An 18,201-nucleotide genomic window follows, 5' to 3' on the forward strand; every position below is an offset into this window, starting at 1 on the left:
CATGCGTGCGTGCGTGTGTGTGTTGGAGGGAGAGGGCCCAGTAATTGCTGCCGCCACCCCTCCTCCCCAGAGCAGACTGGGAGAATTGGAAGAGTCATTTCATCTCTGAGGAAAGGAGCGGATGGGAGCTCTGTGGGGTGGGGAAGCAGAGGAGGCTAAATTACAGAGCAGCACGGTGTAGCAGCCGGCTGTGTTCTCTGACCCTCTGTCCTGACACCACTCGGAGCCTGAGGAGAAGGGCTGTGTCGAGGAAGATGCCAGAGACTACACAGAGTGGACTTAAAGTCACGCAATCCCATACAACAGCCATGGCAAGAACTATTACCTTTGTGAAGATGATGTTGTCCAGTGATGAGACGAAGACAATTTTGTCCAGATTTAGTTCTTTTCTAAAGGTTGTTAAGGTGACCAACAGTTTAAAGCAATGGAACTGCAAACTGTAGCTTTACAGTGAAAATGACCAAAGAGTCACCGTCTCAACAAAAACTCAACTACATGTTTTACAAAAGTGTAGTGTGTTGCAGGGCTGCTGTATTATAGGGTCGGTCTTACTATCAATGCACAGACCTTCACGGCTCTCTTCTGTTTGGTTGCAAGTTTGTGATGGTGACATTCAAATTGAGGGTGTAAGTTACACAATCAATGGCCGCTGAATTCAAAAATGTAAAATAATAATGAAAAGAGGTTGTTGCAAGTGTAGCAAACAATGCTGTTTTCTGTAATGAGGATTAAAAAAAGGAGATGAGATACATCATTTAGAAAATGGAAGACTGCCTTTTTCTTTATTAGGTCCTGTAAGACCTCCTAAAGCAAAGGAGGGTGTTAACAGACTTGTAAAGCGGGGGTCTTCAACATTTAAGCCAAGGACCCCTTAACTGAGAGAGAAGGATAATGAACCCCCTGCTACATATATTGTATTAAATGAAGTTGCATATTAAACTGGGCCTACAATAACATGTAGGGCAGCCTAAAGCCTTTATACATACCTTTTTAGTGCATAGAGTACTAAGCTATTAAAATAATAATTGTTGGCATGATTTTATAACAACATACATGAGGCACAGTGAACTCTTAGGATGAACTGTATCTGTGGATGGCTACCTTAGTGACTACCTTACCTATAGGCCAGTAAGTCTATCTTACACACTTTCACAAATTTTATTTGCTAATAACATGTCTGATTCATGTTAAAAAAATGAACAATAATTTGGCAGCCCCCCTGCAGTAACTCTGAGGAACCCCCTGTTGAAGATCTCTGTTTTAGAGGAAGGAGCTGGCTGGTCTGTGATGGCAGCGTGTCAACCCTCAGAACACCGCTGGTCAGGAAAGGAGAAGCACATTACATGCCATCTGCGTTACGAGACATAAACCCGAGTGAACAAGGGTGACACAATTGCCGTAATGTATTCCAAGGTGCACTCCCGCTCCTCTGGCTCGGTATCAAAGACAGCCCATTCAGGATTCCTTCATGTCCTCATCATCTTGTCAACTGAAAAGACAAGCCGAGTCATAAAATGCTGAATTGGGGTTAGACATCTCGAGAGAACCATTTGCATCACCTCGTTCGGTCCCCCTTTTGATTTCCACTGTTGGCAACCCTCTCAACAGCTGTCTTCAGCGAGAGATGCCAAGATGTAATCCCCACTCATTACAACGTACGACCAGTATATGAGACCAGTTGAATGGACGAACGCCGTGTTTGAGCTATGTTACTGGTTACTGGTTACACGTCGTTTGGCGTTCGACTGGTCGTGACTGCTTTCCCAAGATGGCGCCTGGCTGTACACGCGAACGGTACTGTCTTTCTAAACTATCTTTTTAATAAACTGTCTGTACACCTTCCAAAGTTCTCAAGGCTTCGGTTTATATGTAGGGACCCTCATTATGCTACTGTAGAAGTGTGGTGCTATTTTGAGCCTTGTTAGTGGTATAAAATAGAGATTTCTTTTTACTTTACCCGTGCCCCGGCGACTAGCTAATTAGCGGTTTGGGCTAAAACTGGTCACATTCGATTAGCATGAAAACACCCAGAGAATGGTCGACTCGGTACACATTTTGTGCCGGATTTGTCCTTTAACGTCGCCTTTGAGACTCCAATATCTGCCCTTCTCATCATGATGTGTGGTGGCAGACAGACGGGGAGGCCCCAGCCCTCTCTGACTTCATACACTCACATCAATTCGTAGATTAGCAGAGAAGAGAGAGAGGGGGGTGTCTCGCTACAGAACCCCAAAATTAACAGGGGGCCCCTCATTATGGAGAAACAGTAAAGACAGAGAGGGCTCGGTGAAGAAAGGGGAGCCAGAGAGGAGGCTTCTTCTATAATGAGGCCAGAGGGGAGAGAGTGAAGGAAAGAGGGAGACATGAGATGAGATGTAAAAGAGAACGCAGCCATCGGACCGCTCAGCGTTTCTTTGCACTCATACCACTGGACTGAATCCAAGCTGAGAGAAGCCAGCAAGAGGAACAGGAAATGAGTTGCTCCCTAAATAGCCCAGCTTTACCTTCTCCCCCCACCCCTCTATTTTCCTCTCTCCGTCCCTCAGGGAGGTTGGGTAACAGCACAATCTCATTGAAAGGCAGATCAATAAAGAGATATATTGTCATCTCCGAGCGCCACGTTCTTAATCAATTAATCTATAATAGAGGAAACCTCTTAAAGGGCCAGTCCCCCCCATTACCAACTATGGTGCAGGCATAAAAGGGGTCTCATTAATGACGGGCGGGTAGGTTAAAATGCCTTGTGATGGATACAGGTGATACGCAGTCAATGGCATTTCTAGGGAACAGTCCTTATGTTTTTCAAGAACGGGTCAATCTACCAAAATTACAAGCAATAGTCCCGATGCGTTATTATGCATGCTCTGCTGCATCATCAGATATTACTCTGCATGGGACTCTTTGAGTGGACAGGGGGCTCACTGCACAGCATGCTGTTGATGCTATCTTACTGTAATTCACTGTTATTTTCCGCCTCAAGCTTTTTGGCCATAGCGTTGAAGTGGCTATAACAACCGTTCCACCACGGTCAGCCATGCGGGGATTGTAACGGCACCATAAAGATGTTTATCACTGTTGAACAAGCGGTGTCGGGGGTGTAAATCAGAGCTCAAGCTTGGTGAAAGTAGAAAGCAATATTTGGAGTGTTAACACATTTGTACCGTATAGAACACATTTAACAAATGGAATTCACTTTAAGCTATTGTTCGACATCCACAGCCGTGGGCACACATATCAATGCCCTCCCCCACCCCCACCTCCCCAACTTAATCAGCTCTAATTGTAATTATGCAAAATGACCTCTTGAATACACCCAACAATATCTGAGCTGCCATCGCTGTTGTTCTTACACGTTAAGAGTGATTAAAACCCAGGAAGGAAGTGTTTCTGGTAAAGGATGCTGGCCATTTCGTTGTGGGCAGAAGAGTTTATCATTTATTATGGTGTTCTAAGGACAAAAGAAGCTTGTTCGCCTTCCTCCAGTGGACAAGACGACCATTGTATTTTGAGATTTGAGGCTATTTTATAGCGAGGTTTGGCCCACGAAGTAGCCACATTCCCTCTGTACACCATGGACTTTACATTATGGATTTGCTGATTCATTGTCGAGAGTTCTTTAGCTCTATCTTTTGCAACATTGCTCATTTCAGCCGATTCTACATTCTGTAAAGACCATATTGTAAACGCTTTTGCAATTCCTGTTTAAAAATGTAATGTTCTTGTGCCTAGGGTTACTACCTCAGGCACTACCGTGAGGCACAGTTTATGAAATTTGTTACCAAAAATTTGTTCAAAACACATACAAATGGAGCCTTTAGTACTTGTGCTGGCTGGCCAAAACACATCCTAGAATATTATTTTTAATCCCTGGGCAGCAATTTATTGAAATAAATTCCACAGCAAACATTGCTGAGCCACAGGTTTGATGTGCGCATGCTGCTCAAGAGAAAAGAATCAAGCAAATAGAAATGAACTATTTCAAGAATTTTTTTTTCAGAGCTACTTGAAGCACCTGCTGACGACTTTTTTCTTGAAATGATAGAGCAATAGTGTGGCCCCTGCATGTGGATCATTTTATATCTAGATTGAAAACCCACCTCTACTCATTATACTACAGCTAGTCTACATCCACGACGTTCTACTTCTGGGATCGCTCCGTTGCCGACGGAAGTCCCGCCGGATGTCCCTCATTTCGGCCAGATGTCCGTCCCCTTCCTCTGTCTTTGTGTTGGCGTTCTAACCTCCGGTGGATTTCTGAGGACTATGGTTAACTGCTCCTCAGATCTCTGCAGGGTAAATCCAGACAGCTAGCTAGACTATCTGTCCAATCTGAGTTTTCTGTTGCACGACTAAAACTACTTTTAAACGTACACATGTTCCACCAAAACAAGTTCCTTCCCGAGACTATTTAGCAGAGGCACCGTGGCTCCGTCTGATTGTGATTGGTTTAAAGAAATGCCAATAAACCAGAGCACGTTTTTCTCCCATCCCGGAATGCTGTGTGGACTAGCCAGACCTTCCTCTGCAGCGCTGTGGAGGAGGGTCTGGCAATGCGAGACTACACTACAGTCAGCCATAGCACACTGTCCTTCATAGACAAACCATTTCACCCATTCTCTTATGTTTACTGATTTTTGTATGGTTTATTGTTACTGCTCTAATGCTGTTTCGTTGCTGTCTGTTATGTCTGTGTTCCTTTAATTGTAAAGTGCACTGAGAACATGTTCCGTGGTGGTTTTACACTTGAAATAAATGTGATCGATTGATTAGATAAGAGGTAAACAACGACAGTCACTATGCGGTCATCCAAACTTAGGACGGACTCATCTTAAATTAATAACACTTTTGCAATCGCTCACTTTTCTTTACTGTAATTGTGTTTGTGGCTGACATGCAATGTGAGATGTGTGTAATAAGTGATCGCATTTGTGCGGCTCATGTGGTCTCCTTGGCAATTGAATGTGATTTCTGAGGAATGAGTGGACGGTTGATATTGCTCTTTCTTTTTTATGAAAGCATTATAAGGACGTTGCTCGTAGTGGCAGCATGCTCAGCCAAAACAAATAATGAATCCAGATGGCAGGCATATAGTATATCATAGTTTGAATTCTCTTAAAGTCCTTGGTTTATTTATCAACAGAAGCCCAGTTCCCCAATGCATTACGCAAAGAACCCAAGTTTTTGTCTGGATTTTTGCTTCATTCGTGTTAACTTTCAGCTGTGACTGTGGATCTTTGGTAATTAGTTTGGTATTTGTATCAATGGAACACATTATCTTCAGCATTCAGTGGATTTATCTCCTGTTTTCAGCAGAAACGGGATCTCCCGACCCCTACGATATACTGTAGAATAGCTAAGCTGGAGTTATCGTTCTTAAATTCCGGCATTTTCCTTCAAAATTGATGTATGAAAGAGCTAAGGAAATGAAAACTAACTGACCACCCAGACCTTTCAGATGAATTAGACTCTATAGATCATAGAGGTTGTCTTTTCACGGTGCTGCCAGGAAATGTTTCCCAAAAGCTGACTCTGAAGGCCTTTACAACACATTCAAATGAATGACAAAAAACCTGAGTCTTTTGTGTGTGTGTGTGTGTGTGTGTGTGTGTGTGTGTGTGTGTGTGTGTGTGTGTGTGTGTGTGTGTGTGTGTGTGTGTGTGTGTGGAGAGAGGGCATAATTCTATGATCTATGGCTCAGCTGCGAGTGTGCAGCTCAGCACCAAACTCCTCTGATGGGCTGCCGTTGTAATTCAGTGCCTAATGTGGATAATTAGTCTAAATTCATGGAGTGCTTGATTCCTCTGACAACCACGCCAAATGTTTGACGAAGACACCATGGTAGCAGCATCAGTCACACGCGAGCGGAAATGCATTTAGTGGAGGGCCTCATCATGTTTTATTCAATCACAGAGCGTTGCTCAATTAATCAGTTTCTGCAATTAAATTAAACATGTACATGCATAAAACATGAAAGAAATATCAGGGGTGTTTAAGCACTGCTTGGTTCTCAGTGCAACCCAAAAAAGAGAATATTTATTCTCAGCCCTCTACAACAGGCTCCTGTGACTTTATACTGATGTGGAATTGTGTCTTTTTCACCCAATGCCAGGAGCAGAATGTGTGACAGAATGTGTACAATTTCATCTTAGTATGCGTTACTTGATGCATACCAGGCCACCATCCAATGCACTTCTATAAATGTCAAGAACTGTGTGTTTACTAGGTCTGCCTGACCTCTAATATTTATCCAGCTCAACAGCGCTCTGCCCAATCATTGCTTATTGCTTCACTGCAGAACTGTGGCTCTTGGTATGTCAAGTCTCATTGGCTGCAGTTTGCCATATCTTCTGGCACATGTAATATTGCTTTTCTCTTCCCATCAAGTGCAGGCAAAGCCCGGGCTCAGATGGATAGTGACATTTTTGCAGTGGTGTGTGGGATGTGTTTGCCTCTCTTAGTGCCTGAGTCATTTCCATTGGCTGATTGGTATACATAGCACCACAGTGTGCAGGATCAAAGGTCTTTCACATGTAAGACACATTTGCATTTGGTTTCTACTACTGCCAACATTACTTATGCCTATGTGGCTAGATAACAGCTTTGAGATAAATGTCGACATTTGCACTGCATTGAATAGTGTGACTTCAATTAAATAAGGTGCTTTCCAAATAGATGTAATCCAAGTAGAATCATAAAGGGCCCGAGATGACTTTTACATTTTCTAGAAAACATAATAAGGAATATATGTCCATTGCAGTGTGAAAGAAATGAAAATATTAAAATTCTAACTCCAAATTATTCAAGGATACAAAATGGTGCTTTGGTAAATGTTTTGTCTTGTCATCTGTGTTTCTCTGTTAGATGTCTCCTCCTAAAGGTGGAAAACATTTGCAGCATTTAAATGTAAGAGACGTGGACATAAAAAAAATAATATGTCATAACCCCATTAAGCCATAAGAGGGCTGTAAACATGTGGTCAAACTGAAATAAAGAAATAAAGAAAATAATACAGCAACATATACTGTAGCCTATACTGTACAGAAGTAGCCTATGTGGTTGTGCTCCAACTGAAACATAATGATTTTGTTAATTGAAAGACACAGTGCAACAGCATTTGATTAGCACTCATCTGTAGGCTACAGCTAATTCATATAATACATCTTATTTTGAGTTGTAATTGTTGTTAACGTGTTCACGTTACAAAGTAAAGAATCATCTTTAAGATTGGAGCAGTTTTGGTGGAGTGCGCTGGCCCTTTAAGAGAGTGGTGTGTGGGATGGTGAAGTCAGACAAAGTAAACCAAGAGCAAACCGGAAGCTTAGAGAGTCTGCCTTCAACCTAATACCACAGCAGGCGACATAACATTTGTCACAATTAAAACAATATCGAATGCGCATTGAGCAGGACCACAGAATCACAAAAGTCTACTAAAAACGCTTTCCTTTCCAATATAAACAACCGTATTACACAACACATTGATTTAGCAATATCAATTACTGCCTTTATGAAGGATACATTAGCTAGTGAGTATGTATGAATTTATGTATGTAAATGTATAATATACGTTATAAAAATGATTTAGCCTACAAAAAAAGAGATAGGCCTATAACCTGGGCCTATGGGGAATTGGAAGGCCAAAAAGAAGGTAAATGTAAATGGACTGTTTTTATATAGCGCTTTTCTAGTCTTAACGACTACTCAAAGCGCTTTAAAATAGTACAGGAACCATTCACCATTCACACACATTCATACACTGTGACCACCAACCTTCCGATTGGCAGGCGACCTCTCTACCACTTAGCCACAGTCGCCCCATAAGTGTAGGAGGTAGGTGTAGGATTAGAAAAGGATACTATCTATATTGCAATAATCCATGTTCAACACATTGAACATAATATTCCCATAACAAGTAACCTACAACTGGGATGGTGACTGTGTGGGAAATTACACCACTTACTGCTGTTTGTGTTTATGTGGCCTATTTACGTTGATGGAAAAATCATTGGTAAGGGTTGCAACACGTTGTTAAATCCTAGTTTTATTTTGAAAGCGGCACCGGAAATGACCTCTCCTAGTCTCGGTGTCTTTACTCCAGTGTGTTTTGGGCTCCGGGACCGGGTTGTTTGGTGATGAGGCTGTAGTAACTCAGTCCTAGTAGCGGAGCGGAGCGACGGAGACACTAGCTACTGAAAGTAGAAATGGAGCTCTGCGTCTAACAAAGTGGAGCTTTTTCCTCTCGGGGCTATGACTTCATGCACTTTGGGACTAATTCCCTCTCAGGGGAAGCCGTTATGAGTGTTTCTCCCCCTGTGATATTCATGTGAAAACGGGAGAGAACGGGACTGACTGACCGGGGGAGCTGCCTGCCACTCACGGCCCGCCTCTCCTCTCATCACCTGCGGCTTTTGCTTTTTTTCACGGACCGTTCGCCGGGTTTGGACGCAGCCTTTTTTTGGAGCTGTCGAAAAAGTTACCATGTTTGATGGCTGAACTTCTTATTTCAGTCTGCAGCGGCTGAGGATGCTGCCTGTGGGGATTGCCGCTGTTTTCATCCCATAGACTGGTCTGTTTGGATATATGTCCCCGGTGCTGGACAGCCTGCCTCACTAACTGTGACCCAGCTTATCTACCTAGGAACCAGCTGAGTGTATAATGGAGTACAGCCACACGTTGGTTCCCCTACTGGTTTTATTTGCACTCAGAACTTTGGCATATGGTAAGTTTAAATCGGCACGTTTGGCTAGTTGTTTTGGGGTTGTGTTTGCACAGATGGAAGCTCATATATATACTCCATATCTGTGGCTCCCACACACACACTCCCCCCGGGCTTTAAAGGGGGGTCCCACATAACAATGAGAATATATTTCAATTTCACTTCTAATTTTACTCATGCAAAGTTATTATTAGGCCTACATGTGCTCTTTTCCATGTAGGAACCCTTGCATATATATATGCCAGAATGTGTGCATATATATATATATATATATATATATATATATATATATATATATATATATATATATATATATATAGTGAGTAATCCTTCTGGATGATGTCATTAAAAGGCCACTTAAACCAGCAAGACACAAGAGTAGCCCATATGCAGCTTATACTGTGTGTCCTGCCCAAGGGACCATGGATTCACACCAGCATCTGCTCCCCACAGAAATCTGACTTGGTTGTGATTCCGGCCTGCTCGTTTATCTCAGTTATCAGGCCCATTAGGAGAAGACACAATGCAACTGTGAAACACAAACCGCATGATACAGACAGTTTCCATGTACTGGTGCAGTCTACTGTCAGTGTAAGTGAGCATGGCAGGGTTGGCAGTTTGATTCCCCCCCCCTGTGGACAGCAGTGTTGAAACAAATGTATGGATTTCTTTTACTGTTAGGCCTAATCGGCGTCGCATACAAGTCTTTTTACCAGTTGCTGCATGTTAAATGTTAAATTGTTCATCTGTTTCCATCTGATTGCACTCTTGTGTTGTATTGTGTAGATTTTGGGGTTCCATAGTTGCATCGAGCACACAGATAACACATGCAGTGATGGTGGATAAAGACCTAGTCTGTAGTACAAAGCTTAGTTTCCTTGGGTTTAGCCTCCACTTAATGTCTAGATACACATGTACAAAGCAGAACACTGGCCTTGTTGTTAAATTGCTTTTTTTTATACACTCTATATTCAAAGATGTGCATACATTGCCTTTAATTTTAGCTCCTCACACACTATGGGAAGAAAGCTATACTGCAGGCACCCCACCACACAGAGTAGGACTGGTAGAGTGAGTCATGCTCTGGGTTAGGATGAAAACCTGTTTATTGGGACTGGAAGCTGGATTCACAGAGCCTCAAACAATCCCATACTGTATGTAGACCTGATTAACTGCTACCAGTTGGCTTACATGCTCTATGTCAACATACCTACGCTTTGTGTTCTACACAGAAACACCCCAACGGTGATGTACAAAAAGAGATTTTCTTTTGCTCGACGCAAGTGGGATGTTCTAGTTGTGGTTTTGTGACAGCGTGGTGTCTTTGGGCCTGGACCTACTGCTGAGCCTCTCGTTTACAGGGCTGTAAACATTGGCTATGAACCCAGAGCATATGAACTCAGCATCTGTGAGCGTGCTCCTTCGGTGACTCCAGATGCTCCTCCGGGACTACAAAGGCTGCATTAATGCTTCTCTTATTTTTCACTTTAGCAAAAACACACAGTGACTGTCAACAGGAGGCCTGTGCTGTTTCTTTTTTTAGTTTTTTTTTAGCCACGAGACGTTTTGTATTCGTTGCAATTTACTTTTGAATGAGCATTTGTGTCACATTTAGGGCTGGGCAATATGGAGAAAAGCAAATATTACTATATTTTTTTACCAAATACCATGATATTGATACCGCAACGATACTTTACACAATGAGATTTGTGACAAATAATCATCAGTAATGTTGATATAATGACTAAGTGGTTAAAGGCAAATAATAGAACAGCTAGAACAGTCTGGTAAGTTCAGAAAATGACATCACTTCACTGTAATGCAGCCTTTAAAACCAGGAAAAGACAACACTTATATCTAGAGCTGCAACGATTAGTCGATTAATCGGTTAGTTTTAAATTAATCGCCATCTATATCGATTAGTCGGTTTGAGTAACTTTTTTTAAGACAAAAGTAAAAATTCTTTGATTCCAACTTGTTAAATGTGAATATGTTCTAGTGTCTTCTCTCCTCTGGGACAGTAAACTAAAGATCTTTGAGTTGTGGACAAAACGAGACATTTGAGGATGTCATCTTGGGCGTTTTGGGAAACACTGATCCACAGTTTTTTCACCATTTTCTGACATTTTATAGACCAAACAACTAATCGATTAATCGAGAAAATAATCAACAGATTAAAGCGACTATGAAAATAATCATTATTTGCAGCCCTACTTATGTCATATCACGATATTACGATATCCAAAATCTAAGGCACTATCTAGTCTCATATCACGATATCGATATAATATCGATATATTGCCCAGCTCTAGTCACATTCTGACATCAGAGCGACTTAGATCAAAAGGAGAGGAAGCCTCAGATCGGTACCAGCACGGATATGTTATGGGAGATATAAAAATGAGCTTTATAATACGATATGATAATAGGAACTTCATATTGTTTCTGAAGGAGCCCCCGTTCATGTGGAGCCCGGAGTCACGTTTCAGGGGTCTGGTCTTAAGACTGTTTGGCCAGTAAGATGACACTGGAGTCTGCACTGTTATTGTCAGTCATCTCTGTCACCGTCAATCAACACAGGCTCAGCATGGGCCTTTGGGGAGGGGGGGGGGCCCACGACTACGCATGACCGGTGTCTATCTTACCTTATTTGACCAAAATCTATGCAGTTACCTGTTAGTTCGATGAACACAATAATGTATATTAATATTGAAGAGAGTCCAGTACAGCCTGACTCTTATAAGATTAGCGCTTATATTCAAGTTGATGTTCTGCTTGTTCAACGGTTGTAAATTGCTCTTGAAGACATTTCGAGAGGATTTGAATTGGTGTTTTTATTCTCAACTCTTATCATTTTGGGGCGGGTTATTTTCCTTTTGGGGGCCTGGCTTAAAAACCTCTTTGCGGGGACGCCAAAAATTCCTCTATGCAGGACAAACCCCTGTGTCAGCTCTCCCTAAAGACCAGCACCCGGCCGTGTGCTAGCCGTGCTGCCATCGAAGTGATTGGGAGGGAGGACTTGAAAGACAGCTGTCTTGTTGTCTCACGACCGTGTCCTCAAACAGACCAGGAACCAGAACAAATAGCCCCGCGCCAAACCGTGATACCCACACTGCAATTACAGTCTAAAGCGTACAACTCCATTTCCTCCAGGGAGGGGAAGTGTGCTGCGGTGCAGTGTGGCTGAAATAGCACAATTAACAAGACGTCTCATTGTTCAAAGTCCTTTCTTCGGTTACTGGCAGTTGTGCGTTTTCACTTGAGGCATTTAAGGGCCGCTGTCATCCTCAGTGACTTACAGCGGGGGAGGCTAGGAGGGCTTTTAATGGATTGGTTAAGGACAGTTTGGCAGGAGTTATAGCTGTTGCTTGGATTCATTCTGTGATATTCCAGTAACAGTTTGGTCTCTTGAAAACGTGGGATCCAGGTTTTCTTTTTTCTTGCATAGAGGAGATTTTGGCGCACCCCCAATCTGGGTTTAGCCAGCCCCAGAGGAGCCAAAATGACAATAATTGACATCTTCGACTGTGTTTAATAGCTATTTACCCAACAACAGTTGAAAAAGCAGAACATAAACTTGAATAGGAACGCTTATCTCCGTTTTACCGTCCAGAGACTCTCCCGGTGATTTTAAGGGCTTTTAAGCAGATAGAGGTTTCATTTACTCAAGCATAATAGACATTTTTTGCTTATCAAATTGTCAGAAATAACAGGCAAATGCAGATAGACTTCTGTCTAATAAGTTAACCCAGACTCATTGCCTTTACTCTATGCAGACCGATCATGGTTACTGCTTAGTCACCCCCTCCAAAGGTCCATTCTGAGTCAGGAAAACCCCTAATGTCAACTTTATTCTAAAAACCAGCTAGCTACCAACCAGTTAAAGGTCCAGTTCACCCAAATCACAAAGAAAAAAATCAACTGATTTTCTCTCTACCTTGTATTGGTATCTCGCCATGAAGATAGTTGTGTTTTGTTTGCCAAGGTTTTACCAATTCTTCCTCAAGCCCAGTACAGTGGAGGTGAATGGAATTACTTTTGGGGTAGTTACAACAGAAATCAGCAGCGGCATTTCTTTGCACAAGTCCCGTGTTACTCTGGCTAACCAATGGGCTCCGCTGCCAGCAAATTTAATGGGGACCATCTCTTTGGTAGAAGGTGTTGACAGCCAGTTCGGTTGAATATGGGCTGCAACTAAGGATTATTTTCATTAAAGATGAATATGTCTGTTATTTTCCTGATTCATTGTTTTGTCTATGAAGTGCCACAAAGAAGTGAAGAAAGATGTCCATTATAATTTCCAAAGTGGGCCGTCTTCAAGGTGCTTAAAAAAAAAAAAAAAAAAAGATGTCCAGCAGTCCAAAAGCCATAGTTTACTGTCAAAAATCTTCACTTTTGAAAGGATGGAATCTGGAAATGTTTGGAATTTTGGCTAGAAATATGCCTTAAACGATGAGTCAAAACCCGGACGTATTAAACCAAAACTATCTGCATGGCTAGATGCCAAATCCTCAGTATCAATATCTGTGATCCATATCCATTTTTTTTTTTTTAAATGACATATTGCACATTTGATCTTACTGCTCAGGTCACCAGTTGGAAGCCCAGAATGAATTATCCACATTTAGGGCTGCAACTAACAATTACATTTTCAATCTGTCAATTATTTTCCCGAATAATCGATTGGTTGTTATCACTGTTGTATAATGTCAGAAAATTAGGGATGGACCAATTATCGGCCTGGCCGGTTATCGGGGCCCATATTTGGCAATTAGCAGATTATCTGTTTCGGTGTTTTATTTTACTCATAACCAATAAAGTTAATAAACTATAAAGTGGCTCCGCTACAGCTCTGCAACGCCTGCAAACAAACTAATAGCACGGTAAAACTTCAGGAAGCTATTTTTAGTTTTTATTTATTCTTTTCACTGTGTATTAGGTTTACAGTTTTGGTTTTATTAAATAATTGCTTAAAGCATTCAAACCAACTTCCAAAATGTTGACTCAACTTCCAAATTTTTCAAAAATTTAGACTTTTACTGTAAATGCAAATCGGTATCAAATATCGGTTATCGGTTCCAGGAACTACTAATAATCGGTATCGGCCCTGAAAAAACGGGGAAGAATGTGGATCAGAGTTTCCCTAAAAGCTGACATCAGAGAAGTTTGATGGGTTTTTTTTAAATGAAAAATTAATCAAACGATTAATCGATTATCAAAATAGTTGGAGATTAGGTTTAGGTGGTAATGAGGTAATATGGTATACCGCGGGGTCTTAAAAATAGCAACGGTATCAGTTTCAATACCGTCATAAAAAAAAAAAATGCAATGCACTTATATAGGAGACAAGGCTTAAATATTAAATATAATTTATGTAATTATGTAAAAGTAGTTTTTTTGTAAGTTGTTGTTATGTTATTATTGTTTCAGTATTAGTGTTCGGTATTCAGTTTCTGAACGATGCACAAGCCAACAATTTGATGACGGCGTCTGAGCCTTACGTCATCATTTTTAATTAGTCACGGTAATACCGTATACCGCGGTAAAATAGGGAGGAGGTTTGACGGTATCAAAATTTGGATACCGCCCAACCCTATTGGAGATTGATGTAATAGTCGACGGCTACTCGATTGGTCTCTGCAGCTCTCTCCACATTGCAAAGGGTTAGCCTAACCCAGATCTAGTTCAGTTTAAAAGCACAGCTTACACTCGCAAGCAACACATGAGTTAGGCTAACTGATTTACATTCAGTTGAATGGATGTACTTAGTTTGAGTCGGGGCTACATATATTTATTGGATGGAAATCCTGCCCACAACTTAATTGAGTTCATCCAATGAGTTATTTCCTTTTAGTGTGTATACATACCATTTTAGTGGCACTTAGCAGTCTCAGTCTTGTAGTCATTACCTCATTGTTGACTTGTGACAGTTTTAACCGCGGATGAGTCAGCAGCGCAGCGAGGCCACATCTAGCCGCTCCGGATTTTGCTATTGGCATGTCGACAACGTCTCTGCTGTTTTCTGCAGAGACAAAAAAAAAAAGGAGACAGAGAAAGCTTTGTAGTCATTTTTGAGAACTAACACTCACACACCCGGTGTACCTCCCCCCCCCCGTCCCCCCCACCAGCCTGCCCATCTGTTCTCTACAGATCAGTTAGCCTGTCGATAGCTCAGCGAGCTCGGCTTTAATACGTGACAAACGAGCTCCTTGAAACCCCCCCAGGTACGAGTCAATCCTTGTTTACGCTCGCTGAAAAATAGCTCTCAAAAAAGGCGTAGGAACTAAACGTCCTCGTTCCTGTCATCACAGAATCAGCAGCGCTAATCAGGCGCTGGAATTGACGTTTGAAGCTTGAAGTTGCCTATTTCCGTCATTTTATTTTTATTTTTTTTAAATGCACAGCTCCTGGTTTGCTAAATTTAGAACCAAGTCGTCAAAAAGCTTGGGTTGAGCTGTATTTCGGAACGCTTGTCACAGAGCAGCCACTCATTTATGTATACCCATGATAATAGAAAACCAGACTGTAGTCCCAGATATTGACGCTTTATTAACAAGCTATTTGTGCATTCGACTGTAGCGAATGAAAATGAAGACATGCCCTGTCACTTTCTCTTGCTCTCCCTCTCCTAATGGTAATGCCTAATCTTAATATTTCTACCCTGCACCTTCCCACCACGGAGGGCTACATTAAACACACGACGGGGGCACCAGAGACGTCTCCCATCGGGCATCAAAAAGGAAAGGGAATACACTGAACAGGAACTCTTATTTAGCAGCGGGTGCTGACAGGACAAGTCAGCTATTCCCTCTCCTCAGACCGCCTGAGGGGGCCCGACACGATACCGCCTGAGCTCCCCCCCACCTCACGCTGTAGACAGATGGATGGCCCCCCAGCATTAGTTCCAGTGGTTTTAGGAGGGCTGACCTCCCGATTGCTGGTCAAATACTGAAATAGACCTGGAGCGAGGCGAACCAAGGGGCGCCGCCATCCGACCGTGATGAAGCGTCAGTCGCGGAGCGCCGGGCAGCGTCTACCCTGTCCAGACTTTCGTTGTGTTGCATAAGGTTTGTGTTCAGACCAACAGAAAAACAAAGGCAATCCGGCGATTTACCGCAGGGTTGGGCATCGTTTGGATTTGAACATTTCTGATTCCAATTACGATTCTTCCTTTCGATTCCGGTTCTTATCGTTTCTCGATTCCGATTCTTTTAAGGGCTGGAGTTGGAGCGCGTCACATGCTTATTTCACAAATAAGAGGACAGTTTTATTTTTGATTCAATGGTGGTTTGCAGTTTTCCCGGTCTTTTTCAACGTAAAATAAAGCCAGACTAGAGCGCTGCTTACTGCGCTCCACGGCTGCAACACAACAAACGTCTGGCCGCTACGGAAACCCAAACTTGTGCATGTTAAATTTGGAACCGATGATCGGATTTGAAACCAAATCCTCCAAACGATTTCCATTATGCGGTATTGCAGTTCCAGCTTTAAAATGTATTATTTTGAAATGTCTGGGTAAAAAAAACTATTTTCCCCATTCAACACAATGTATTTGATTTTTAAGCACAGTGCACAGTGCACACTGGCAGGGAGAGGGATTTCTAAACTGCACTTTCTTCTCTTTAGTGCTTTCAAAGATGTGGAAATGTACATTTTCTTTAACATTCTATTGCATCATACAGTATATACAGTGTGCCGATCAGATGGCCACATCCAATTAAAATTGACTGATATATATATATATATATATATATATATACTTTTCATCAAAAAACACCAAGTATAAACTGTATAAGTAATATAAATGTGATTTTCTTAATTTATATAAGTTTATATCATCTAGCAAACAATAAAATAGGGTTCAATTGTAAAATGTTCTGCATTATAATGCACTGACCCAATAATCACCTATCATTTCCTCAGTAGAGACCTGATACATTTAGATTTTATAATAAAGTATTGCTACGATGGTATATATTCATTCAAACTACCATTTCCAATGTCTTTAAACTGTTTTTGCATTGTTTTACGTACCACCACCACCCGGCCCTCTTGTGTCTTTAGTGTCTGATCACCCGTCTAACAGTTTTCAAAGTTTTTTTTATATCAGAAATATGGGACATCGAAATAAGCGCCTAAAACTTAAAAAATGTTGGAAAAAAGCAGGCAAAAATGACACCAGAACAAAGCGTCAAAAAGTTGGAAAAAAACCCGGCAAAAACGCCGGCAAAAGCGATAAAATGTCAAAAAAGGGATACAAACATCTGAAAAAGCTATAACAATGTGGGAAAAAATTTACCAAAACCCCAAAAAAATGTAAAAAGCAACAAAAACGTTGAGATAGTGACAACCAGAAAGTGTTTTTTTCATGTTTGACGGGAAGGCATCACAAGGGTTAGGTATGACTGGCGAGACGCTCGGTCTAATCTTCATGGTTATCCACTTCTTTATTGTCCACAGACTCTTTTTTTTTTTTTTTTTCTCCCGGTGTGCAGCGTGAAGCACAACAGCCCTCCACCGCAGAGTCCAAAGGAAAAGCCCAAGGGGTAAAGCTGCAGCTGTCACCGCCGTGACTCTGTCAGCGGGTTGGATATATATTTGTGAGGGTCTGGCACTTGAAAGCTCGCTGTGGGAAAGAGCCAACTGATAATGGATCATTTTCAGCGCCGGTGTATCAAGGTGATGCTGCGGTGGAAGGGATTTTGACAACTGCTGTCCATTATTTAATGGCTGGCTTTAGAAGTGACCGGGACAGCTCTTTTTGAAAATAAAGTGACAGTTGCTGGGTACCTGTGATGCTGGGATGGGAGTGTTGGTACACAAACAGTGACTCCAGTGTCTCTTTGGCTATTTGTTGTCTGCAGCAGCAGTTTGAAGATTGGCGGTTATGCAAGATGTCCTGAAGGGAAATGCTTATTTAAAGAAATGTGACTCGGGTGACAAGGCGATTAGAGGCCTCTGCTTGTTATCTCTTAAGTGCTACTCCCCTCCAGAAATGAAAACCATTCATGTACTATTTAGAGAAGTGATAGGCAGCGGGGTTAAAATCCATCTCTCACTCCTTCTGAAGCTTCCCCCTTTACATTAACATAGGGCTGGGCGATATATATGGAGAAAAATCAAATATCACGATATTTGTTTACCAATACCTCGATATCCACATTGCGAAGATATTGTAGTGTTGACAATTGGTACATTCGCAAAACATTTTTTACAATGATATTTTAGATAAATAATCATCAATTATAGAGAAAAGATTAAAAAAAAATTCCCAGCTATATACTGAGCTGGATGCACAACAATAGTGTGATGTTAAAACAAATCTGCAATTCTTCAAATGACATTCCCTCAAAATGTTCCAGTCAGAGCTGTAACAATTCCAAATGTTGTACAATTAATTGTCTCAGAAATAATTACGATTAACAATATAATTGTCTCTTTCAGTCAAATTTAATAATATTATATTAAATAGTTATATTTTTTTAAAC

At 41.6% G+C, this 18,201-nt stretch overlaps 1 protein-coding gene across 4 annotated transcripts in view; it reads left to right on the forward strand.

The window, feature by feature from the left end:
• Window positions 1–8,127: 8,127 nt before the first annotated feature.
• robo3 (roundabout, axon guidance receptor, homolog 3 (Drosophila)) overlaps window positions 8,128–18,201 on the forward strand; it is a 102,885-nt gene continuing 92,811 nt past the window's right edge. For all 4 annotated transcript variants that reach the window (XM_039777696.1, XM_039777697.1, XM_039777698.1 and 1 more), the window contains exon 1: window positions 8,128–8,716. In XM_039777696.1, coding sequence (XP_039633630.1) covers window positions 8,653–8,716 — 64 coding nt within the window. In that variant the 5' untranslated portion in view covers window positions 8,128–8,652. The remainder of the gene's footprint in view (window positions 8,717–18,201) is intronic.

The sequence above is a fragment of the Perca fluviatilis genome, chromosome 16 (assembly GCF_010015445.1).
Source record: "Perca fluviatilis chromosome 16, GENO_Pfluv_1.0, whole genome shotgun sequence".
Taxonomy (NCBI): Eukaryota; Metazoa; Chordata; class Actinopteri; order Perciformes; family Percidae; genus Perca; species Perca fluviatilis.